Source organism: Photinus pyralis, unplaced genomic scaffold, assembly GCF_008802855.1.
Source record: "Photinus pyralis isolate 1611_PpyrPB1 unplaced genomic scaffold, Ppyr1.3 Ppyr1.4_LG3a, whole genome shotgun sequence".
Lineage (NCBI taxonomy): Eukaryota > Metazoa > Arthropoda > Insecta > Coleoptera > Lampyridae > Photinus > Photinus pyralis.
This window is the reverse complement of record NW_022170509.1, coordinates 6151136-6172728: the sequence shown is the minus strand read 5'-3', so window position 1 is coordinate 6172728 and position 21593 is coordinate 6151136. Positions and strand designations below refer to the sequence as shown.

General features: G+C 36.3%; 3 protein-coding genes across 3 annotated transcripts; 2 read left to right on the top strand and 1 right to left on the bottom strand.

Annotated features, from left to right (window-relative positions):
• Nucleotides 1–628: 628 nt before the first annotated feature.
• On the top strand, nucleotides 629–3899 carry LOC116166233. The gene is made up of 3 exons (XM_031481100.1): nucleotides 629–1105; nucleotides 1163–1273; nucleotides 1503–3899. The coding sequence occupies exons 1-3, from the start codon at nucleotides 1003–1005 to the stop codon at nucleotides 3491–3493; spliced, it is 2205 nt and encodes a 734-aa protein (XP_031336960.1). The 5' UTR covers nucleotides 629–1002; the 3' UTR covers nucleotides 3494–3899.
• A 4486-nt stretch (nucleotides 3900–8385) lies between these two features.
• Nucleotides 8386–10127, top strand: LOC116166017. Its single transcript, XM_031480825.1, has 2 exons — nucleotides 8386–8951; nucleotides 9008–10127. Exons 1-2 carry the CDS (start codon nucleotides 8757–8759, stop codon nucleotides 9416–9418), a joined length of 606 nt encoding a protein of 201 aa, XP_031336685.1. The 5' UTR covers nucleotides 8386–8756; the 3' UTR covers nucleotides 9419–10127.
• A 936-nt stretch (nucleotides 10128–11063) lies between these two features.
• On the bottom strand, nucleotides 11064–11693 carry LOC116165744 (piggyBac transposable element-derived protein 4-like). Its single transcript, XM_031480410.1, has one exon. The coding sequence runs from the start codon at nucleotides 11691–11693 to the stop codon at nucleotides 11064–11066; it is 630 nt and encodes a 209-aa protein (XP_031336270.1).
• Nucleotides 11694–21593: the final 9900 nt, after the last annotated feature.

Here is a 21593-nt window from a genome sequence, read left to right as displayed (position 1 = left end):
GTACTTGCTTACAGTCATAACGCATTTAGTTAATTACTGTATTTTACATTCGGTCTTTCCTATGTGCTGGAAGCAGACACGGGTAACACCTTTAGCAAAAACAGCCACACCCACCAGCCATAAAGATTTACGGCCAATTAGCATATTGCCAGCCTTATCCAAGGTTGTTGAAAAAGTCATCTGTGTGCCAACTATAGTCAGGTCGGGTAACAATTGAGTATAAATAAACAGTGCATCATGGTACAAGTTAAGTAATTGTCGTATTTAATTATCATGCTAGCAATATTTTCACATGCTAAATACGCCGATATGGTATTCATTTACGGTTTCTGATATGGAAGTGCCAATGGGAGCCATTGCCGAGTATCCCCATAAATTTCGAAATAATAATTATTATAATAATTAGACCAGTTAACAAGAAATGTCAGCCAAAATACAAAGGCTATAAACGATCTCAGACATATAGAACAGCATAATACATCGCTAAGTATTACAAATCAATTGAAAACTCTCTCTCTTCAAATAGCAGAAATCAAAACAACAAATGAAAATTTAGCAAAAATAAAATCTGTCATATATAAAAGGTGTATGTTTTCGTGTTCTATACAATTCGAAGAATATATCGACTGCTCCAACGAAAACTGTCGTAACTCCGAAATTGTCGCTATTTGAGTTACCACTGTAACCGAACTTAAAAAGTCCGCTTCTTTTCCTACGAAAACTGTCGTAACTAAATGTCGCTCCGTGACTGCGCAAACGCGGTGTCTTAAATGTCGTAACTCAACTGCTGGAGAATTGTGCGACGAAAATAGTCGTATCTTGAGTTACGACTATTTTCGTAGGAATCATACACGCCAGTTTGCTGGAGTGCTTGACTTACGACTCTTTCGTAAGAATCATGAACGCGAGTTGTGTGGTGGGGCGAGTTACTCACTACTCAGTCATTAGCGGAAAAGCACAGTGACGGTTATTTTGTTGCATTGTTTATTATTATAATTGAAAATGTCGTTGAGAAGTAAGCGAATTGTAGAATTAGCTTCTAAAATTACGTGCCTGGACAATAGTGACGATAATGCAAGAACCTCCCAACAGGCCTCCACTTCTGGTAAAATGAAACATTAATTTCTTTATTAAACTATTAGCGAATTTAACTGATTTGTAGCAACTGGAACTAAAATTCTTTCTACAGAATGTACCTTGGATGATCATAACAAGGAAAATGACGGATCTAATAATTTGGATAATGAAGATGGTTGTCTGGAAAATGAAAGTGGTAAGTCATTCTATTTACAAAGGTATAATAAGGCATTTCAAAGCACCAAAATCATAATCTTAGTCGTATCTGTAGCTAAAATTTTGTTTTGTCGCATCAAAAAAAGTTTTGACATTCTTTGGGTGGCGGTACACTTGTGTCTATAAATTTTGCTCGGAAAATTTGCGAAACTAATGCACAATAGGGTTTCTAAAATCGTATGACTATTTTCAATCATTTTCTCTTTAAGACATTGAAGAAACCGAAGTACTTTCTGGACGCGACTATTCTGAATGTTCAGATGATGATCCTACCTACATACCCGAAGAATACACAGACAGGGACAATATATTAAGTGAAAACGTTCAGGTTATTATAGAAGATAAAGAAAATAATATACTCGTAGAAAAGAAAAAGCGCAGATCATCAGCTAAGGTAAAAAAGTTAAGTAGGAAACGTATAAGGAATACTGACCAGTGGGTAGATACTCTGGCCAAAAAAGGGTTAGATTCGGGAATAGAACATGAAAACAGGAAGGGCAAGTTAATTAAAGCTAGGAAAATAGGCAAAGGGGGCGCAAGTTCATGTAGATTTAAGTGCCGAGATTTGTTGGTTGCAGAAAAGCAAGAGTCAATATTCAAAGACTTTTGGGAACTAGGTTCGCACACACGACAGTGGGATTTCGTATCTCATTGTGTAAAACAAGTTAATAAGAAACAGGTCACTGTTGCCCAGAACTCTCAATCACGCCGAAAATTTTCTCGAGAATACTACTTTAAAATTGAGAATCAAGAAAAACGAGTATGCAAAACAATGTTTCTGCATACCCTAGGAATTTCGGAGAGATGGGTATCTACAGCATTATCCAAAGTAAAAGATAGCGGTGCAGTTGAAGAGGATAACCGTGGTAAACATCAATCACGACCTAACAAAATTAATGAAGATGTGAAGGAGATTGTTAGGGAACACATAAAACTGTTTCCGGTAGTACCATCCCATTACACAAGAAAAAATACGCAGAAATTGTATCTTGAAGATGGACTGAATATCCAGCGTATGTACCGATTATACTTGGAGTTTGCAAAAACGATGGATGTAACGAATGTTGCTTCTTCCAGACAGTATCGTGATATATTTAACGGGGAGTTTAATCTAAGTTTTTTTAAACCGAAGAAGGATCAGTGTGATCTCTGTATACGGTATACTGATACTGATAAAGGAAACCCCGAACTCCAAGAAAAGTATGACAGTCATATCACTAACAAGAATAGTGCACGTTCGTTAAAGGATCAAGATAAACTAATAGCACTAAACAATAAATCGATTATTGTTGCGTGTTTTGATCTACAGAAAGTTTTGGTAACCCCAAAATCAGAGGTCAGTATTTTTTACTACAAAAGTAAGTACGCAACCTACAATTTTACTGTATACGATATCGGCAACCATAAAGGTTACTGTTATGTTTGGCATGAATCTGTTGCTAAACGTGGAGCTAACGAAATAGGTAGCTGCTTATGGAAGTTTTTAGATACTGCTGCAAATAACAAAAACATTCAAGAAGTAATCTTCTATTCGGACAATTGCGGAGGTCAAAATCGCAATCGCTTTATATTTTCCATGTTCCAGTTAGCAGCATGTGTTTTCAATAAAAAAATTACGCATCGATTTTTTGAAAAGGGCCATACGCAAAACGAGGGCGATAGCATGCACGCCGTCATCGAAAATGCTAAAAACAGACAACAAGTTGTGTACACCCCTGAACAATGGGTAACCCTAATTCGAATGGCAAAAGTAACAGGTACCCCCTACGACGTGACTGAAATGTCGCAAAAAGACTTTTATAATTTAAAAAAATTGGTGATCGGTCAAAATTGGAAAACAGACGAGGATGGTCAGCAACTAAAAATTAGTAAGGTCAGGGAAATAGTGCTTCTAGGAAACCCAGACGGAAGAGTTGATTTTAAATATGAATATACTGATGCTCCAAAATCGTTAAACATTTACAAAAAACGAAGAGGGCGCCCAAGTTGCTGTTCAAGAGCTGATCTCCAACAGCTTTATGATAAACCACTACCAGTGGACAAAAAGAAACTGGATGGGTTATTGGAACTTTGCAATAAACGTGATATTCCCGAGATGTACCACGGATTTTATAGATCATTATCATATAATAAGGCCAAGAATACTACCGAGGAAACTGTTAACAATGAAGAAACTTCCACTGAAGAACAGTCAGAATAACATTATTTTGAGGCGTTTGGTAATAATGTAATATTGTTAGATTTATCTGTGTATAGAGCTGTAGTTGCAAAAGGCAACTTTCGAAACTCATTAAAATTACCTTTTATATTTTATAAACAATAATAACTCTGCAATTTTATGTAGATGGTGTGTTCAATAAACTTACGACAAACACTACATGTTTTATTTCTAAGGTACATTCCGATGAAGACTGTCGTAACTCATTGTAAACACATAAAAAATAAGAAATTTTGAAAATTGTATTTCAATGTTCATTTTTCATCCAATTGTATACCATTACACAAAAATTCAGTTTCTTGTACAATTATGCCGATTTTATGTGAGCTCTGAAACTTAAAATGCTATTTTTCGCAAATGCGCAAAAACTGAGTTACGACACTCTTCATTGGAGCAGTCGATATATAATAATACGGCGTTATTAAACATAGCGGATGATATTATGCGCGCAACAGACAAGGGTAAAGTAACGGTATTGGTGTTGTTGGACTTTTCGAAGGCATTTGATACGATCAACCATGGTTTACTTCAATCTATGTTAAAGTATATTGGTCTTCGTCCTACAGCTGTAAGCTTAATTGCTAATTACCTTTGTAATAGGACACAAATAGTTTCAGTAGGCGGTAATATTTCACAATCGTTACTTGTGAAGAGCGGTGTTCCGCAGGGGTCTGTATTGGGTCCCATATTATTCACCATATACATATCGACATTTCCTGGCGTTCTTCATTCTTGTTTGTCTCATTTTTACGCTGATGACACTCAAATATATTACTCTTTTTTACCCAATGAGGTGCACAAAGCGTGCGTAACAATGAGCGATGAGTTGGAGCGCATGTCAGGAGTGTCGGCCGCGCACGGCCTCCTATTGAACCCTGATAAATCGAAAATGGTACTTTTCGGTAGTCGTCAAAATAGGTTTAAAGTTATGGATAGAATAAATATAACGATAAATAATAGGCCGTTGACGTTGGAGGATAGGGTGAATAATTTGGGGCTTACCATGGATTCAGACTTGCGTTTTGATCATCATGTTTCAAAGTGTTTGCGAAGCGGTTATGCAAGTCTAAAACTTATTTATCAAAACCGACACCTATTTGGCACACAGCATAAGAAACTTCTTTGTAACACTTTGGTACTATCAGGCTCAACTACTGTGACTCTCTGTATGGTCCATGCCTTGGTTCGGTTAATATAAACAGAATTCAGAAGCTACAGAACTCGTGCTTAAGGCTAATATTTGGAATAAGAAGGCGAGAACGTATTAGCCATAAATTGGTTGAACTCGGATGGTTGAATATGAAAAATCGTCGCCTCTTGCATGCCACAGTCTTATTCCACAGTATCATAATAAATAAAACACCGACTTACTTGTACGAGAAAATTAATTTTCGAACGGACGTGCACAATCTTAATTTGAGGTTCAAGGGATTGTTAACGCCTCCGATTCATACAACACAAGCGTTCAAAAAATCTTACACCTATTATATTACACATGCGTATAATGAACTACCCATGAACCTTAAATCGCTTTCCCTAAAAACCTTCAAATCCATTATTCATAAAGATCTGCTTAGGGTACAAACAAATACAGTTTAAGTAAGTGCTCCATTTCTAAATTTTCACATATTTATACCGGTAAGATTATAGTACACCTAAATTGATGCAATTTATATTTATCTCTTTTTTTTTTCTTCTTCTTTTCTTATGTAATTCTTTTTTAATGTAATTTTTCGTCTTTTTCGCCGATCGGAATTCAAATAGCAAGGTTAAGTGTAAGAACAGATGGCATTATTTTACTGCTAATCTGAACTTCGCCTTGTACTAACTTTATTTGTTGTTATTTTTCTTGGTTTTTTTTTTAAATAAAGGCAATATTATTATTATTATTATTATTGTGAAAAAAGATTTGTTTGACAAACAGGAGAAACCAATTACACCTAAAATTCATAAAACGACATCTTTGAATAAAAGATCACTGAAGAAACAGTCTCTTGATCTTAGTGAAAATTCTGGGTCTAGCTCAAAAATCACTCCCAAGGCACCACCAAAGTCTAGACAAGCAAAAATCAAGGAATCGTGGTATTGCAAGTTATGCCAGGAAGATAGAGTTGCCGATATGAGGGTATGCGTCGCTTGCAACGTGTATATGCATGAAGAATGTCTTGGCCTTACAGCTAAAGATAAAATACCAAATTTTCTTTGGCCTGAATGTGACCAAAATACCTAATAAAAATTCGTTTGTTTGAGATTTTTTGCTTTTTGTTAGGAAAATATCGTCTATAATGTGATATAGCATACGAATTAGACCATGGCCATATTGCCAACACCCTGTCGGTAATATGACCAAGTGCAATTTTTTTTTCAGAATTGTTAAACTTTTTTGTAATGAGCTTTATGTGTGTGGTTATTTTTTTATTCTGAGCTTGAAGATCTGTTTTAGTTAAAAAAAAAACTTGAGTTGATTTAACGATCTGTACCTAAGAAAATAGTAAATGACCTTAGATGGCCATATTACCTTCACTTACCTTACAGATTACGGGAAATGTAACCTTGCAAAAGTTGGCGAGTGTACTTTTCCATCCCGAAATTAGGGCTATTGCTCAATTTACACAACGTATTTTTCGCACACATCGAATCGATTAAACGAGAATAAAGTGCAAATATTTAATTAAACTTATTTGACAAGGTGCACATTTATTCGTTTGTAATTTAACTGCGCCACTTCGAATAGAATCAATAGATAGACTTGTTGCCGAAGAAAAAATATAAAATTTTTTTTATTTAAGGTCAGTTTACTACAACACCAATTTGGGTTTTTAGCGTAACACAACGAAGTTGAGGTAACGCTTATGTGCTCGGTTTTCAGTCGTCCGTCTGTTCCATCGAGATCTCGGCCCCTGGGCCACCAAGAGACTTCGGTTTTTCGCTAATTGATAATAATAATAATAATATTTAATTGACTGTAAAATATGCTTACAAACAATATAAATAAACATAAGAAACAGTAAACGTCAACAAACTTCACACAAATGTACCGAATTGCATGTTTAAATACTCGGCCACAGAATAAGGTTCGAGATCGTAGAGCAGATCAGTGATAGCTCTTTTAAAAGCGTTTTTAGATGTAACAACTTTTACCTTTGTGGGGAGTTTGTTAAACATCTTCATTCCAGCATAGTAACAACTCTTCTCTGTACTAGTTAACCTATGGATAGGCATGTTATAATTTACTAGATTCATACGTGTGTCGTAAGCATGACGTGTTTTAGCGCCAGAGAACAGATACTTGTGTTTGAATATAAACATAAGTAGCTCGTAAATATAAACTGAAACCAACGTGAATATGTTATGCTGTCTAAAATAGACTCTACAGGATTGATGACGTAATAGTTCAAACATAGTTCTTACAGCACATTTCTGGGTAACAAAGACTTTTATGACTACAAGCCCTTTGGCCCCAGAATATTATGCCGAAACGTAAGCGACTTTCAAAATTAGCACGGTAGATTGCTTTAAGCGTATCTGAACCTACGTATCTTCTCATCACCCTCAATGAATAAATCAGAGTTTAGCTTCATGCACACGCGATGGATATGTTCCGTCCACTTCAGATCCGCTTGCAAGGTTACACCCAAAAAGTCAGTTTTATACGCGAGAGGCAGGTCCATACCGTCTACTTTAATGGTGTCCATGGTTGAGGGTGGCACTTTCATCGCGAAAAGAACACAATTTGTCTTCTTCTTGTTCAGCAGGAGTTTATTCGTATGGAAATATAACTTTAAGCAGCTGCTGTGATCTATATTTACTGATCATTTACAGTTGTGTTACGCGACAACACCCACGAGTGGGTTTTGAAACATTTTTTTATTGCTACAAATCATTTCTTCAAAAAAAGTTTCAGATATTGGAACTACTTAAAACATGTTGTTTTGTTTGTATTTAAGATAATATTACAACAATACCACATCTCAAAGAGTGAAAGCATTAAAATTTTAAGTTTGTTTAACAAATTCAACTGCTTCGTTTTCTGTGCTAGTGAGGATATTTATTAGTGTAATTTATTATTGATGTCTTGTTAATGTTTGAGTACAGCTACCTTACGTTTGAATTTTTTTCATGTTTTAAAACTAGTGACTTGTCCTTGATTTTCCTAAAAATAAGTAATCTTACAAAATAATGAACAAACGAATTAATATGGTCTTTACTTTCCCACTTATCGAGTTCAGGATCTATTAACTCTTTTAAACGTTGAACTATTATCTTACAAATATTTATTTCACTTTTATGCACCTCAAATACTTCGTGAAAGTTTACCAACATTTCCTAATTATGCTATTTTGAAGGTCTTTTTAAAAATGAAATGTTTTCAGCACCAAAATCTCTTAACAAAATTTGAATTACAGTAGAATCTATTAATTCATCTTCCGATTTTATTAGTAGACTTTTGCATATCTCGCATTTTAATAATTTTAAAAGCCTGTAAGCAATAAAACCCGCCACATAAGTATTATTGCAACTTTCCAAAGAAACTTGCGGTGGACTATCGCAAGCACTTGAAGTTTGCGGAACATCCCGAATTTCCTTTTCATCTTCTGTTACTTGGCCCATCTGATGTGTGAAAGTGGGAATTCCATCGGGAGATTCAAGTGAAGCGGCTTCCAATTCAATTACTTCTCCAAAGTCTTCTTCACAGTTGCTAGACGAATTTACTTCTTTTTGCAGCCGAATAAATAGCTATTTGTATAACAAGGGAGGAAAGTTAAAGATTCCCTCCCGCGTGTGAAGTTTAATGCCCGACGCGAAGCGGAGGGCAGTAATCACACAAGGGAGGAATATGTACTTTCCTCCAGAGTTATACATATGATTTTTTCTACTACCTCAACTTTAATTTAGCAAAGATTTTTACGGTAAGATGACTGCTTGCCATCTAGTTACACTAAACAATTTAGGATGTATCCATGGTGAAGTTATGTTGCCATGGTAGCGGTATAAACAGTAGTTTGTGTACTGGTCGTTTCTGTAATTTTTCATCAGAAAATATGGAAATAGAAAGTGATTTAGAGGAAAATATTCCCTCAGACATTTTAGAAGAAGCTAATCAGGCATCGCTTGATCTACTGCCTGCAAAATCTAGGGACAGATACGAAAAAGAATATAATGCTTTCAAAAATTGGATAATGGGGAGAAAAGTCAAGAAAATTGCTGAAGAGGTAATCATTCTAAAACGCTTAAACCATCGACGATGTGGAGTAAATATTCAATGTTACGTACCACATTACTTATAAACGACAACGTTGACATTAAGTATGCAAAAGTCATAGCTTTGCTTAAACGTCAAGGAAATGGGTATAAACCAAAGAAAGCTAAAATTTTCTGTAGGAATGACCTAAACAGATTTCTTTCGGAGGCGGCCGATGACTATTACTTGCAAATGAAGGTAATTATGAGATGATTTGAATTTGATACATTATGAGCGCTATATTTTGTTCGTAGGTTGCTTTAATTATTGGACTTTCCGGAGCTTGCCGTTGCGATGAGCTAATTAAATTGACATTGCATGATATTCGGGATAATGGAGACATATTAGTTGTGAAAATACCCGATAGCAAAACAAAAATGCAAAGAACATTTGTAATCACTAACGAAACCATTAATGGAACAAGTGTACATGGAATTTATAGAAAATATGTTTCATTACGCTCTGTTAAAACTGAACATACAAGATTTTTTGTTAATTACATAAAAGGGAAGCGCACCATCCAAGTCATAGGGAAAAATACAATTGCCAAAATACCATATAAAATTGCAAGTACCTCGAGCTACCAGATGCAGAAGGTTACACTGGGCATAGTTTTCGGCGCACCTCCGCGTCTTTGTTGGTTGATGCTGGAGGAGATTTATTGAGTTTAAAGAGACACGGAGGATGGCGCTCTACCAACGTAGCCGAGGGCTATTTAGAAGAATCAATCGTAAAAAAAGTAAAGTTTCTAACCAAATTATATGCGGAATGCCCTCCACAAAGGTTTCTGGAGAACATCAAATGAACTCTACAAACATTGAAAGTACAGGTTTCAATGTTAATCAATCTTCCTCACCTTTTTCTGGTAACATTACTTTCAACAATGTTAGTAATTGCACCTTTAATTTCGGTTCTTCTACTAGCACTGAGAATAACAAGTACATTAAATAAAGTTAGTTGTAATTGAAGGGTATTTTGTTTACTTATAAGCTTAGGTACGTTATATGGAGTTGAGGGAGGAAACACTTTTTTCCTCCCTTAGGGAGGAAAAGTGCAGCTTTCGACCCTCAAAATGGGGCGAGAAATGATATTTTCTAAAGAGGTAGTAGGAAAAATATTTAGTTGCATCGATTTTCTAAAATTTTGTACTGTCGGATATGGATTGTATCCCCCACGATGACGAGCAACAGAAAAAAATTTTCGAGAAGATCTTGATTTAAGAAGCCCGTTCCCAATATATAATAATAGATTTTTAAATCTTCAGATCTCAAATCTTCCCACAATAATAAAATTGCGTTAATTCTCATTCCAAACCCATCAATACAATAAATGTTATGTCTTCTCTTTATACTCGTATATCTTCAAACATGTCCTTACCACGCCCGACTTTTAATCCAATTAAGAATTTGGTTCTTTTGTTCCCTTATATGCCTTACGATTGTTACAAAATCTAATAATACAAAATTGATGTTTACATAATACAGCACAATAATTGCTTAGTATTACCTGAATTGGGAGTGTTCTATGTGAGAGTCAGAGAACATGGGAGTGTTTGTCCTTGAACTGTAAAGCAGTGAAGAGGCTGATGATGGTGTAGAAAAATTGTTGTGTAAGCGAGAACTTGTTGGAGTTATCGGGGTAGGCAAATTAATAACTTGCAGGTCAGAAAATTGTCTTTCTGAAACAAAATAATGTAAACAATAGGATAAGAGACGCACATTCACACAAGATACAATGCAATCAAAAATGAGTGGCAGTGGAGTCCCTTTGGAATTTTTGTTTACATTGCAGGGCATACTTAACCTTCCTAACACCGAGTGATTTTTAAAACACCAAGCACCGGATGGGGTCCGCGCGGACCCCAATCTTATTTTCATTACAAACGGACATTATCCTGGAAATCATTCTTCAGTGCCTGTTTTGTTATGTAGAAGAATTGATCTTACATGAAAAAGAAGGTGGTAGAATAGTTTATAAACGTATATTTGTGAAAAAAAGTATGGAAATAGCTCAGAAAATATATACACATATTTACATTTAATTTTCGCATTCATTACACACAGTAATTGTTTTTCCATGTAATGGACACACATTTCTCTTGCATTGGGAACATGTGCTTTAACCTTTCGGTCTTTGCCCCTCGAGCACATGACATCTTCCTTTTTTTTTGTTGGGCCGTTTCCTGTTGCTCCTTGTTTTCTCGTACCTCATTTTCCATTGTTTCTAGTACGGCAGTGATGCTACTTTTCGTTGATTTAGACAACCTGGACCCTGTAATAGGGTCGATTATCCTATGACGCATATAAGGGGCTAATATTGGTTGTTCCACTCCGGATGAAGTTTTATCCATACAACGAAAGCATTTATGGCTGCAATATCAATTAGATTCATAAACAGCACAGCTGGCCACCGTTTCAATTGTCTATTGCAACTATACTCTGCGACCATTTTGCCTAGGGTATCCACAGCACCCTTGGTGGCGTTGTAGTGCAGTATAATCTCCGGTTTCTTATTTTCTTCTGCAATGGTCGCATCGTGATGTTCGGTAGAAAGAAGTATGACACTTTTGCTTAGTTTTGGTACATGTGAGACTATGGTGACTTCCGGTTGAAATGCAAAAGATGACTGTATAGGTCGGTCTCGAGACGACAGAAACTCTCTAGGGATACAAGCCTTATTTCTTCTTAGAGTTCCGCATAAGGTCAACTTCTTGTCAACTAATTCCTTTGCCAGCTCTAAAGATGTCAAGAAGTTGTCTGCTGTGATACCATGACCTGGATTCAATCTGGAAACTAAGTCTAACACAACCGTTTTCCCTTGGTCGCGTTCCGGAGTATTGCCAATTTTTCCAAGATATACTTGTAAATTTCTGCAGTATGCGGTTTCCACGTCGGCGAGCACCCATATTTTCATACCATATTTGGCACGCTTACTCTTCATATATACCTTGAAGGGACACCTGCCACAAAATGGTACGAGCTGTTCGTGCACAGTAAGATAAGAATTTGGATTGTACAATTTATGGCAATTTTATTGCAAATTTTTCAAATACGTCACGTATTGGGGCCAATTTATCCTTTTCTTTCCTTTCTTGTCTCGTGTCGACGTCATCGAATCGCATCCAACTGGATATTTGGGTAAAACAATTTCGAGACATTGTTGCAGAATATATGGGTCGTTTGAAGCCGAAATCGTCTTGCCATAACATCTTTCCTGGTTCACGATTGGCTTTTAGTGCTCCGGAAAAAATCAGCAAACCTATGAAAGCGTGAATTTCTTTATCATCAACATTTTTCCACGTTGTTTTGTTTTCAGCAGTATTACGGTTATCAATTTCTCGTGAGCTCCTTTGATTGGTATACGTCAGAATGTCTTCCACTATGTCACGAGAAATGAACAACTTGAAGACATCTGACTTGCTGCTGGATTTCACAATTGATCGATGCGGACCTGGTGGGAATCTTATTATATTCTCGTCACGATCTCTTCTATGGACGAGAGGTTCTTTCAGCCAAATGGTCTCATCTTTTCCATAGAATATGCCATCGTAATCAACTTCCATAGGGTCCTCTTCATCGTCCGAATGGTTGGTAATCTCATCATCTTCTTCCACAATTTCCTCCAGGATATCTTCTGTATATGATATGTCGTCTCGCGTTTCTTCATTATCAAGGACACAGCCTTCAAATTCTTCATCTGCAGATAACAATAATGTTAGAATATAGTACATACAAAACTGATCAAATTTTACTCACCGGAATTAGAAGCAACCGACAATTTCAAAATTTTTGCGAAGGGGTAACAAGCGCCAGCGCTAACGTATCAGAAAATGATATAAGAAAATGGTTTTCAGAGATAGACTTATACATTAAAGAAAAAAAGTTAGAGGATGTTATCAAAGATCCATCCAGAGTTTATAACGGCGATGAAACGGGTTTTCAAATCTGCCCCAAAATTCAAAAGAAACAAATAAAGGTAATGTTTTCTTTTTCCGCAAACGGAACCATATGCTGCCCTATGCTAATATATTCTTAAACGAATTCCTGAAAAGATTGCACTGACTGTGAATTCTTCTTGGGGTCGCAGCGACAATGGCTGGATGACAGCAGAAACATTCTATGAATATATTGCGAATGTGCTGCATCCACATTTAGTAGAAAAGAATATTCAGAGGTCTTAGTGATCTTGCACGGTTTAAAGCAACGGAATTCAGAACTTTCCTATTATATTTAGGCCGAAATCTACACCACTACTACTAGATCTTTTAGCGATCTCACGAATTTCATAATTACAACCGCCGCAACGGAGTTTGCAGCACCGTCTCAATTTGTTCAAGAAATAAATAATGAAAAAGATGACTTTTTTGACTTCGATGATAATGTAGGTGATAATATAGAACGTTCGGATAATAATAATAATATAATAATAATTGTATTTATTGTTCAACAGAAAATATTTCCAATAACAGAACAATATAAAAATTTAGTATAAACTGCAGTGTAAGAAATATCAAAATATCACACAAGAGAAAAAAACATAATAAAATAATAGTATAAAACATTATAGAAAAAAAAGAATGAAGAGACAGAATATGTTAATTAAATTAATAATTTGCAGATGCCATGAGTGGAAGAAAACCTAGAAATCAAGGGAAATGAGTAAGTGATTGGAATTATTTATTCACAAGTAAAACTTAGTATAGTAGGAAGCGGGCTTGAGTTGATATCGCAGCGGTGACAGATGTTATTGAAGTTTTGTGACATGTTAATCGTTGGACATTTATAAAACAAATTAGTACGGGGAATTGGATAGGAAAAAGTAAGTGGGGATCTCGAAATTCTGGTAGGAACATTGAAACAAAGTTGGGACGTTAAGTAGGGACAATCTACTTGATTGTGAAGAAGACCATATAACAACTTTAAACTATTGTTAATACGCCTTCTTTCGATAGATACCATTTGAAATCTCGCCAGCAATTCAGTATGGTCAAAACCTCTTTCTGGATACACACCGTCTATTCTGAAAGAGATATACTTTAAGAATTTACGCTGGATGCGTTCAATTGTATTTTTATGCCTATCATAAGTAGGTTAATAAGGTAAAAGTAATTCGCTACCTTAACGATGCTTCAGTCACTATTGATAGCTTGGAGAATTACTCTGTGATTAAATATGTTTATTAAATACAATACATATCTCCCGTCGAGTGCCCCAGTTGAAAGAATGTTTTCTTTCGCCTCCATAAGTAACAGTCCTAAGAGACATGCATTATCCGACAAACATTTTGAGAACTTAGTGTTATTAAAAGCAAACAAGTGTTACCTTTAATCGAGCCTTTAACTTTGTATTTTGTGATTTGGCTATGCTTTATCCTTTGCTATATTTGAAATAAGTATTACTCTTAAGTCTTAACCCTTATCTCTGTATTACTTTGATTATAAGGAATTGTTATCTTTTATTGTCCGTAGGGGACGAAGACTCCTAATGATTTACGGTGCAGCGAAGATTGGAGAAACAAGATAGGCAAAAAAGCACAACCAACGTACCTTACACAGTTTCCTGCGCTAAACGCTACCGTGCACGCCAGTCAATTAAAGGAACCTTCCTTGGTGTTACTAAAAAATGGGAATTGTTGTATTTGTAGGTTTAGTTGCTGCTTACATAGAACTAAAAGCATATCGACAGTTTGCTAATCTACAAAGTGATATTTGATGTTTTAAAACGGCGAAAAGTTTAGTCCCTGTAGGAACTATAAAGGCAACTTAGGAATACCGGGCTGAAGCACTTCGCCAAAATACTTCAACCAAATATTGTGCTCGTCCAATCAATTGTAAATCGTTAGGACTACAGTTCCAGCTGGGTCAAGACCGCTAACAGAATACATCACGAGTGTACAAGTAACACTAACTACCCATAGCCACATATTAGTCGATACACATTTTATTGGCACACAGCTTCCATTCAAAAATCAATGAAACAATATTCCTTTGAGTTTGAATCAAATTCCAAAAACAATCAAAATATCTGAGTGTACTCATCAACTGCTTGGAGTTGGTATCTTTTCGCCCGGGGCTACAATTACTGCAATCTAAGACTTGCGGGCCATTCTTGGGACCTTCACGTACTACAATCGCAGACTTGCGAATGATTCTTGGGACCTACACGATGTACTAGTGAATAAAGTGTGTAAAAACCTATCTGGTACAGAAAAAGATTGTGCCACTCTTTTAGATTTAATTACTATTTCTGCAGTACTGTTATGTTTTTTGTTGTGAGGATTTGTTCTAATTTAAAAGCCATTATGCATCGTTATGACCGTTACTGGCGAAACCTGATCAACCCTATCAAATGCCCGAAGACACCGATTTAAACAAACCTTAGCTGTGGCTAAACAAACTTTTCAAGGAGTGCTGTCATTGGTATTCAATACGAGTTATATTTAGGAAGAATATAATAAATAAAACTTATTCTTCAAAAGTTTCTCTTGGATTCTTTTAGCTACCGAGTTCTACTATGTCCACAATTTCTTCAATGACCATTGAGCTTGATGTTTTTTAAGTCGCAAAACTCCATGAATTTCTTCCACTGCAATTGCTGATTTATAATTGTTTTTCGCGTTTTTTTGCCATTAACTCGCGTATGATACCCTCTGTCAAATATCCCCATCGATTCGACATCTTATTTTTTCAGCCATTTCACTACGTAGACTCGAGATACTAGTACCCAAACACTATCCTTCCACTTAAACGGCAAAATGCGAAATGATCATAAATGCAGTGATTCAGCTAATTGCCCATACCAATTTAATTGAGAAACCAATGTACATAATCGACAACTGGCATTGTATTAAACGCTAAATTGTCAAAAGAGCAGTTGCGTGAGATTTATTTAAAAAATATAGTTAACAGCAAGAGGGTTTTAGATTTGATCATCTGTTTTGATCAAGAAAAACCAGCTTTCAATTTTTTGAAATAGTTTTTAAGGGAGGATTAAGATTCTGAACTGGTGCAGACATGATCACATGTGATGGCATAGTCGTTGACTTCACCGATATGAAAAAGACCAACATCATATTTTGTTGCATTTACAAGAATAATTTTCAAACATTACTTTTCCTGGTTCTCGTTAAAAACTTTATTCCATGCTCGATAGCCCATAGTAACCAAAACATTTCCTCCATCCTCACCGTGTGCTTCTTTTTTCTTTTTAAACCTTGTTAAAGACACGTGACATAATTCATATTTTTTTGCTGCTACACGAATGGACAATGTGCCATTTTTACTTCGGTGTAGGCCTCTTCATATATTGATATGTCTTTGGTGCCTCTGTCAGTTCTTCTGACCTTCGTACGAGGCATTCTGGAATTTAGAACCCTTATTAAAAAAACGAATATTTTAAAAAATCGTTAAGTCGGGGTCGGTTGTAACGTTACAATCGCCCCTGACCGTACTTGTGGTTATGTGTCTGTGGTTATAGAAAACGAACTCCTACAAACTACAAGGACTGCTTATTCTATCTCAGTTTCCATTCACTAATAGGTACTTATACTCGCACTGAATACCTGACTTTGTTTGAAACTGCACCAAATCCTTTATTTCCCATCTATTAGAGTGAGCGAGATCAGATATTACCATGAGTGTCGTAGTGTCCGTGCAAAGTGATGGAGAGTAATCGAAAACGAAAATCTGGATGGGAGAGAGATTACAAGAAAAATCAAAAAAGACTTTAGCTGCAGGGGAAAATAGTAACCAAAGTTATGAACGTATAAACTTGTTTCTTTCTCGCAAATTAAAGCTAGATCGTTATATCTCATTTGACTCAAATAATAATAAAGGATTCTATTTCGGCGGCTCCTTCCGCAGATTTCAAAGTTGATTCCACACGCAACTGCGTACACGCCTTTCGCTTTTAAAACGCACTTAACTTGAATCTTCCACTGTTTGAAGTTCTTTCCATCAAACTTAATGTCAAACCAAAGATTTGGGAGCAAGTAAAGACCAACACCAAGGCTCATGTAATCGTAAGAATTTTTAATGATGATGGTTATGTTTTAGATTCCCACTCGATGTTGGTGTTTCAACAAGTAACACTGAAGGATCTCAATTGGCAGCGACAACTTCACCACAGAAAAAGAAAAGGGTAGGAGGATAAAGAAAACAAAAATAAAATGTGTTTGTAAAGTTACAGAAAATCACGGTGTTCCATCCCAATATCGGTGCGTAGTACACCATCTCCATATACCAGTAAAACAAAAAAGAAAAACGAAATATAGTTTGGAACGAAGACACAGGAAAAAGATGGAGCGGCAAGATCGCTTTCTAAATATACTCGAAAGACTTGCCGATAACTTATGTGGTGAAAGCAAACCACAAAACAGCAATATCTGATGACCTTAGTCTTTGTGATTGAATTGCGTCTTTTATGTAACTATATCAGTTTCACATTGTTAAGAATTCTTTTAAGTTGGTTTTTATTGAAATAACTCATATTATAAGTAGTCGAAGTATTTGTAGATTATTTTTGAGGTGCTGCTCCACTCATGCTAATTACGCTCGTGGTATTAAAAAGCGTAACTAGCATGCGTGGAGCAGCACCTCAAAAATAATCTACAAATACTTCGACTAGATATGGTATTCGAAGGACTATTCAATGAATCAAGAAAAAGTTTATACAATACGTGGGGGTAGAAACTAGAATAAATTAATCCGGGTCAAAAATACATACAATATACTCGCCTTCTACATACCGTAAGTATCTCGAAAAGAAGTTACTGCAATATCTGCTTCCAGAATATGTGTTGCCGAAGAGGTTGGGTTGGTTAGTATTATTCAGATCGTCATGTGCTTTTGAATGCTTTCAAATTTTTATAAACGATAGGATCATTGAAATGATAACAAACTGCACAAACATTTGTATAAATAAAAATTATCAACGTGAAAGAGATGCAAAACTACCAGACAGGGATGAAATTAGTTCCAGCTTGGCATGTTTTATCTTCTTGGTGCGTGTAAGTCGGGACGACAAAATCTAAAAGACGTTTCGAGAACTGATGGCACTGGAATTGACGCAATTTATTGTACGAGGTCTTACAATCGATTTCGATTCCTCATTCGATGATTACGATTTGACGATATAAATTCACGTGAAGACCGAAGAGAAATTGACAAGAGTAGTTATATAGGGCCGATCCTAACGCAAAAAGTCACCAGAAAAGTTACTAAAAAGGTAGTAATGCCGATCCTAATGCAAAAAGTCACCAGAAAAGTTACTAGGCTTGATCTTAACGCAAAAAAGTCCCTAGAAAGCCGATCCTAACGCAAACAGTTACAACAAAAGTTACCTACTAAAAAAAGTAGTAATGCCGATCCTAATGCAAAAAGTCACCAGAAACGTTACTAAAAAGTAGTAATGCTGATCTTAATGCAAAAAGGCACCAGAATAGTTACTAAAACGTTAGTAATGCCAATCCTAGTGCAAAAGTCACCAGAAAAGTTACTTACAAAGTAGTGGGGGTGGCACTGGGATTATATAAGTGTAAAATTACCAGCAAAAGGTAGATAAAAAATTTAACATGTCGTGGATAGCATATGCCGAGAAATCGTGGGTTAAAGCCTCTGACTTTGAAACGGCAGTTCAACGCCTTAGACAGCAGTTCTCGGCATTAATATTCGATGCCGAACATGAAACTGTATATGGAAACGGCGAATATAGTGAACAAGAGTGTCATGATATTGCGAAAAGGTATGAGGTGGGTGAGAAGTTGTGTGATGAGTATTTAAAGTATGAGATATGTGACGCGTGTCTTATGCGAAAATTGAAGGATGCTAAATTGGAGGAATTTAGCAGCCAGCTAATGGAATGGATAAAAACTGATGACTCTTCATTCTCCTCCTCATCCTGCGATGAAAATGAAGAAAGTCAAATTTGCTGAATCTCAGAACAAGACATATGTAATGGTAGCATGACATTTCGCTTATTGGGAGGCCAGGAAAGGTCCATGGGAAACTGTAGCACTCGATAGAGTTCGTTTCCAGCGGAAGATCGAGCACATGCATGCAATCCTATCTCCTGTATTGGAAGTGAATCATCGTACGAAAGTCTATCGGTGCAGATTTCAAGGTCACCAGTTGGAAATATAAGGTACAGCCGCAAAAGTGCGTTCAATCAGTCTGATAGTGTTATTGAAACAGTTAACATGGATCTTAACACATTAAACAACAGAACATTCTGCAAGGCATTCAAAAATGTGAAAGATATGGAAGTAGGAGAAAAATTTAAAATTCTTAACATCGATACCATAAATACAAAATATGGTGATAGAATAGTGTTAGAAACCGAAAATTTCAAATGCGTGCTGCCATTACGATTTTATGAATACTTCAAACAAGATGATCGACTCAACCTTTTCAAGGAGTCTTTAACAAATAAGGACGTGTTTGTTACAAGCACCGGAATGGCGGGAAAGACCACTAATTTAAAATTTATGTAAATAACTAAGTAAATATGATTGTAAATAAATATGATATACATAAGAGTGTCTTTCATTTCTAAATAAAATGGACGTGTTTCATCAACACTGGTTCAGTCGTGCGATTGTCGCAGTGTGGTCCACTCTCACGAATCGATTAAAAAATCTATACATGTCTGCTAAAAATAGCTGCAATAGCAACTATTTCTCATGCACGTGTTGGTGTTGTAATGATAACGGAGATAGTTCTACACCTTCCCCCCAGTTGAAACAATGCACAGCAAAGCTATTGAAGAACGTTTAATTGATTGTACTGTGTACACTCTTTTCGACAGTCAAAATAATTCAAAATACTTAGAAATTGGTTATAGTACACACCTTCACCTTTCGCCAATTTTACGGATAGTGTGCGGGAACGTTTTATTAATGGAAAGAAAAGATTGGGAGACGCTTCTAAAGTGTCAAACTTACCTTGAAATGAAGTTTTTGAGATCACAAGAGATTGAAAGATCGATTGATTGGTCAAATGTTAAGGAAGATGAAGATATTGAGTATGAACAAAATTGGGAATCGCTTAATAGCAAAATCAAGATTTGTTATCACTGGGAGTCCGTAAAGGATAACGAGAAAATATTAAAGAGTGTAACAGTACAATGTGGTAATTGGTACTACACGATGAATAAGAACGATATTGAAGAATTGTTTAATTTGAAGGATATAATCAACTATCGACTGGAGCTATTGGAATCATACGAGCTGCCCAGTTTCTATCAAAATATTATCGAGCAGGTGAATAACTAACCGCTACTTTCGTAAAATGGAGTTTGGTGACGATAATCCCGATGATGATAATATCTACCGTGATATTGAAGACGTACTAATACAGTTTGTATAATGGAAATTTTATACCATCGACCAACTTATTTAATGTATCACATATATCAACCTCAATAAAAACGTTTATGCATAATTAAAAAATTTTCATTTGATTTGATGAGTGGTTTCCTATAAATATCCAAACTCACCACTGCGTACCACAATGTTCATTAGGAAGCGTAAGAGTACAGGTGGGAGCGGCTTGGTTAATACTCTTATAAACAAACTTCCAATTGAGCTACATATTCCTGGATATCAGTACTGCGGACCTGGTACTAAATTAAATAAAAGATTAAAACGAGGTGATCCGGGCATAAACCCGCTGGATATTCAGTGCAAAGAGCACGATATCAGCTACAGGGATAACCAAAACTTAGAAAGTCGACATCAGGCAGACCGCGTTTTAGAGCGCAAAGCTTGGGAACGCCTAAAATCTTCTAACGCAAAGCTAGAGGAACGAGCAGCGGCTCTTGCAGTCGGCACCATCATGAAGGTGAAACGAAAGTTGGGGATGGGAGTTAAGGGGAAGAAGGCGAAAAGTAGTTTATTAAATTTGCGTAGAACTATTGCTAAGAAAATGAGGAAAAGTGGAAATACCGCGGACCTAATAAAATCAGCTGCTACGGCAGCTAATTTGGCTGTTAGGAGATTAGGGGGAAGACGAAATGTGAGCGTACCCAGAATTATTCCCATACCAAAACAGGGCGGGTTTTTACCATTTCTGATACCCATATTCGCAGGCCTTTCAGCAGTCGGGGCATTGGCAGGTGGCGCAGCAGGCATTGCTAAAGCAGTTAATGCATCGCGTGATGCACGTAAAATGCTGGATGAAACTTCGCGTCATAACCGCACGATGGAATCGATCGCTATTGGAAATAAAAGTGGTGGCGCGATGTACTTGAAGCCATACAAATCTGGAGGAAGTTTAGCGTTACATTTGAAAAAAAAAAATTAAAAAATTGCCAAACCGACCGTTGACAGATGTAGATTTACGTAAACATGCAGCGGGTGTACCATTCTTTAGGGATGTGTTTATGCGTGATAATATGCCTATAACGTCATGGAAAAATGAAGCCGGTGTTATTAATTTAGATAGCAAAAGAGGGCCAGGCACTCATTGGGTCTCATATAAGAAACGTGGTGAACGGGTTTGGTACTATGATAGCTTCGGTAATATTCCACCGCCACGAGAAGTGATCAAATATTTTAGCAATTGTAAAATATACTATAATTACACGCAAGAGCAAGAATTCGGGACAACGAATTGCGGGCATCTATGTTTAAAGTTTCTGTATAAATAACACGTGCGACTATTTAGTGACCTTAGTCATGTCGATCACATTCAGCATAGAGGGTATTGGAAATATAGCCAGTCATGATTTCTATCCACCCATCGAACTTCCTTCGGGAAGAACATATGTAATCGGGGTAGTAGGTTTCTATAGCTGTAATAGCATAAGACATATCCACTATGGAAACGACAAATTTTATTATAGG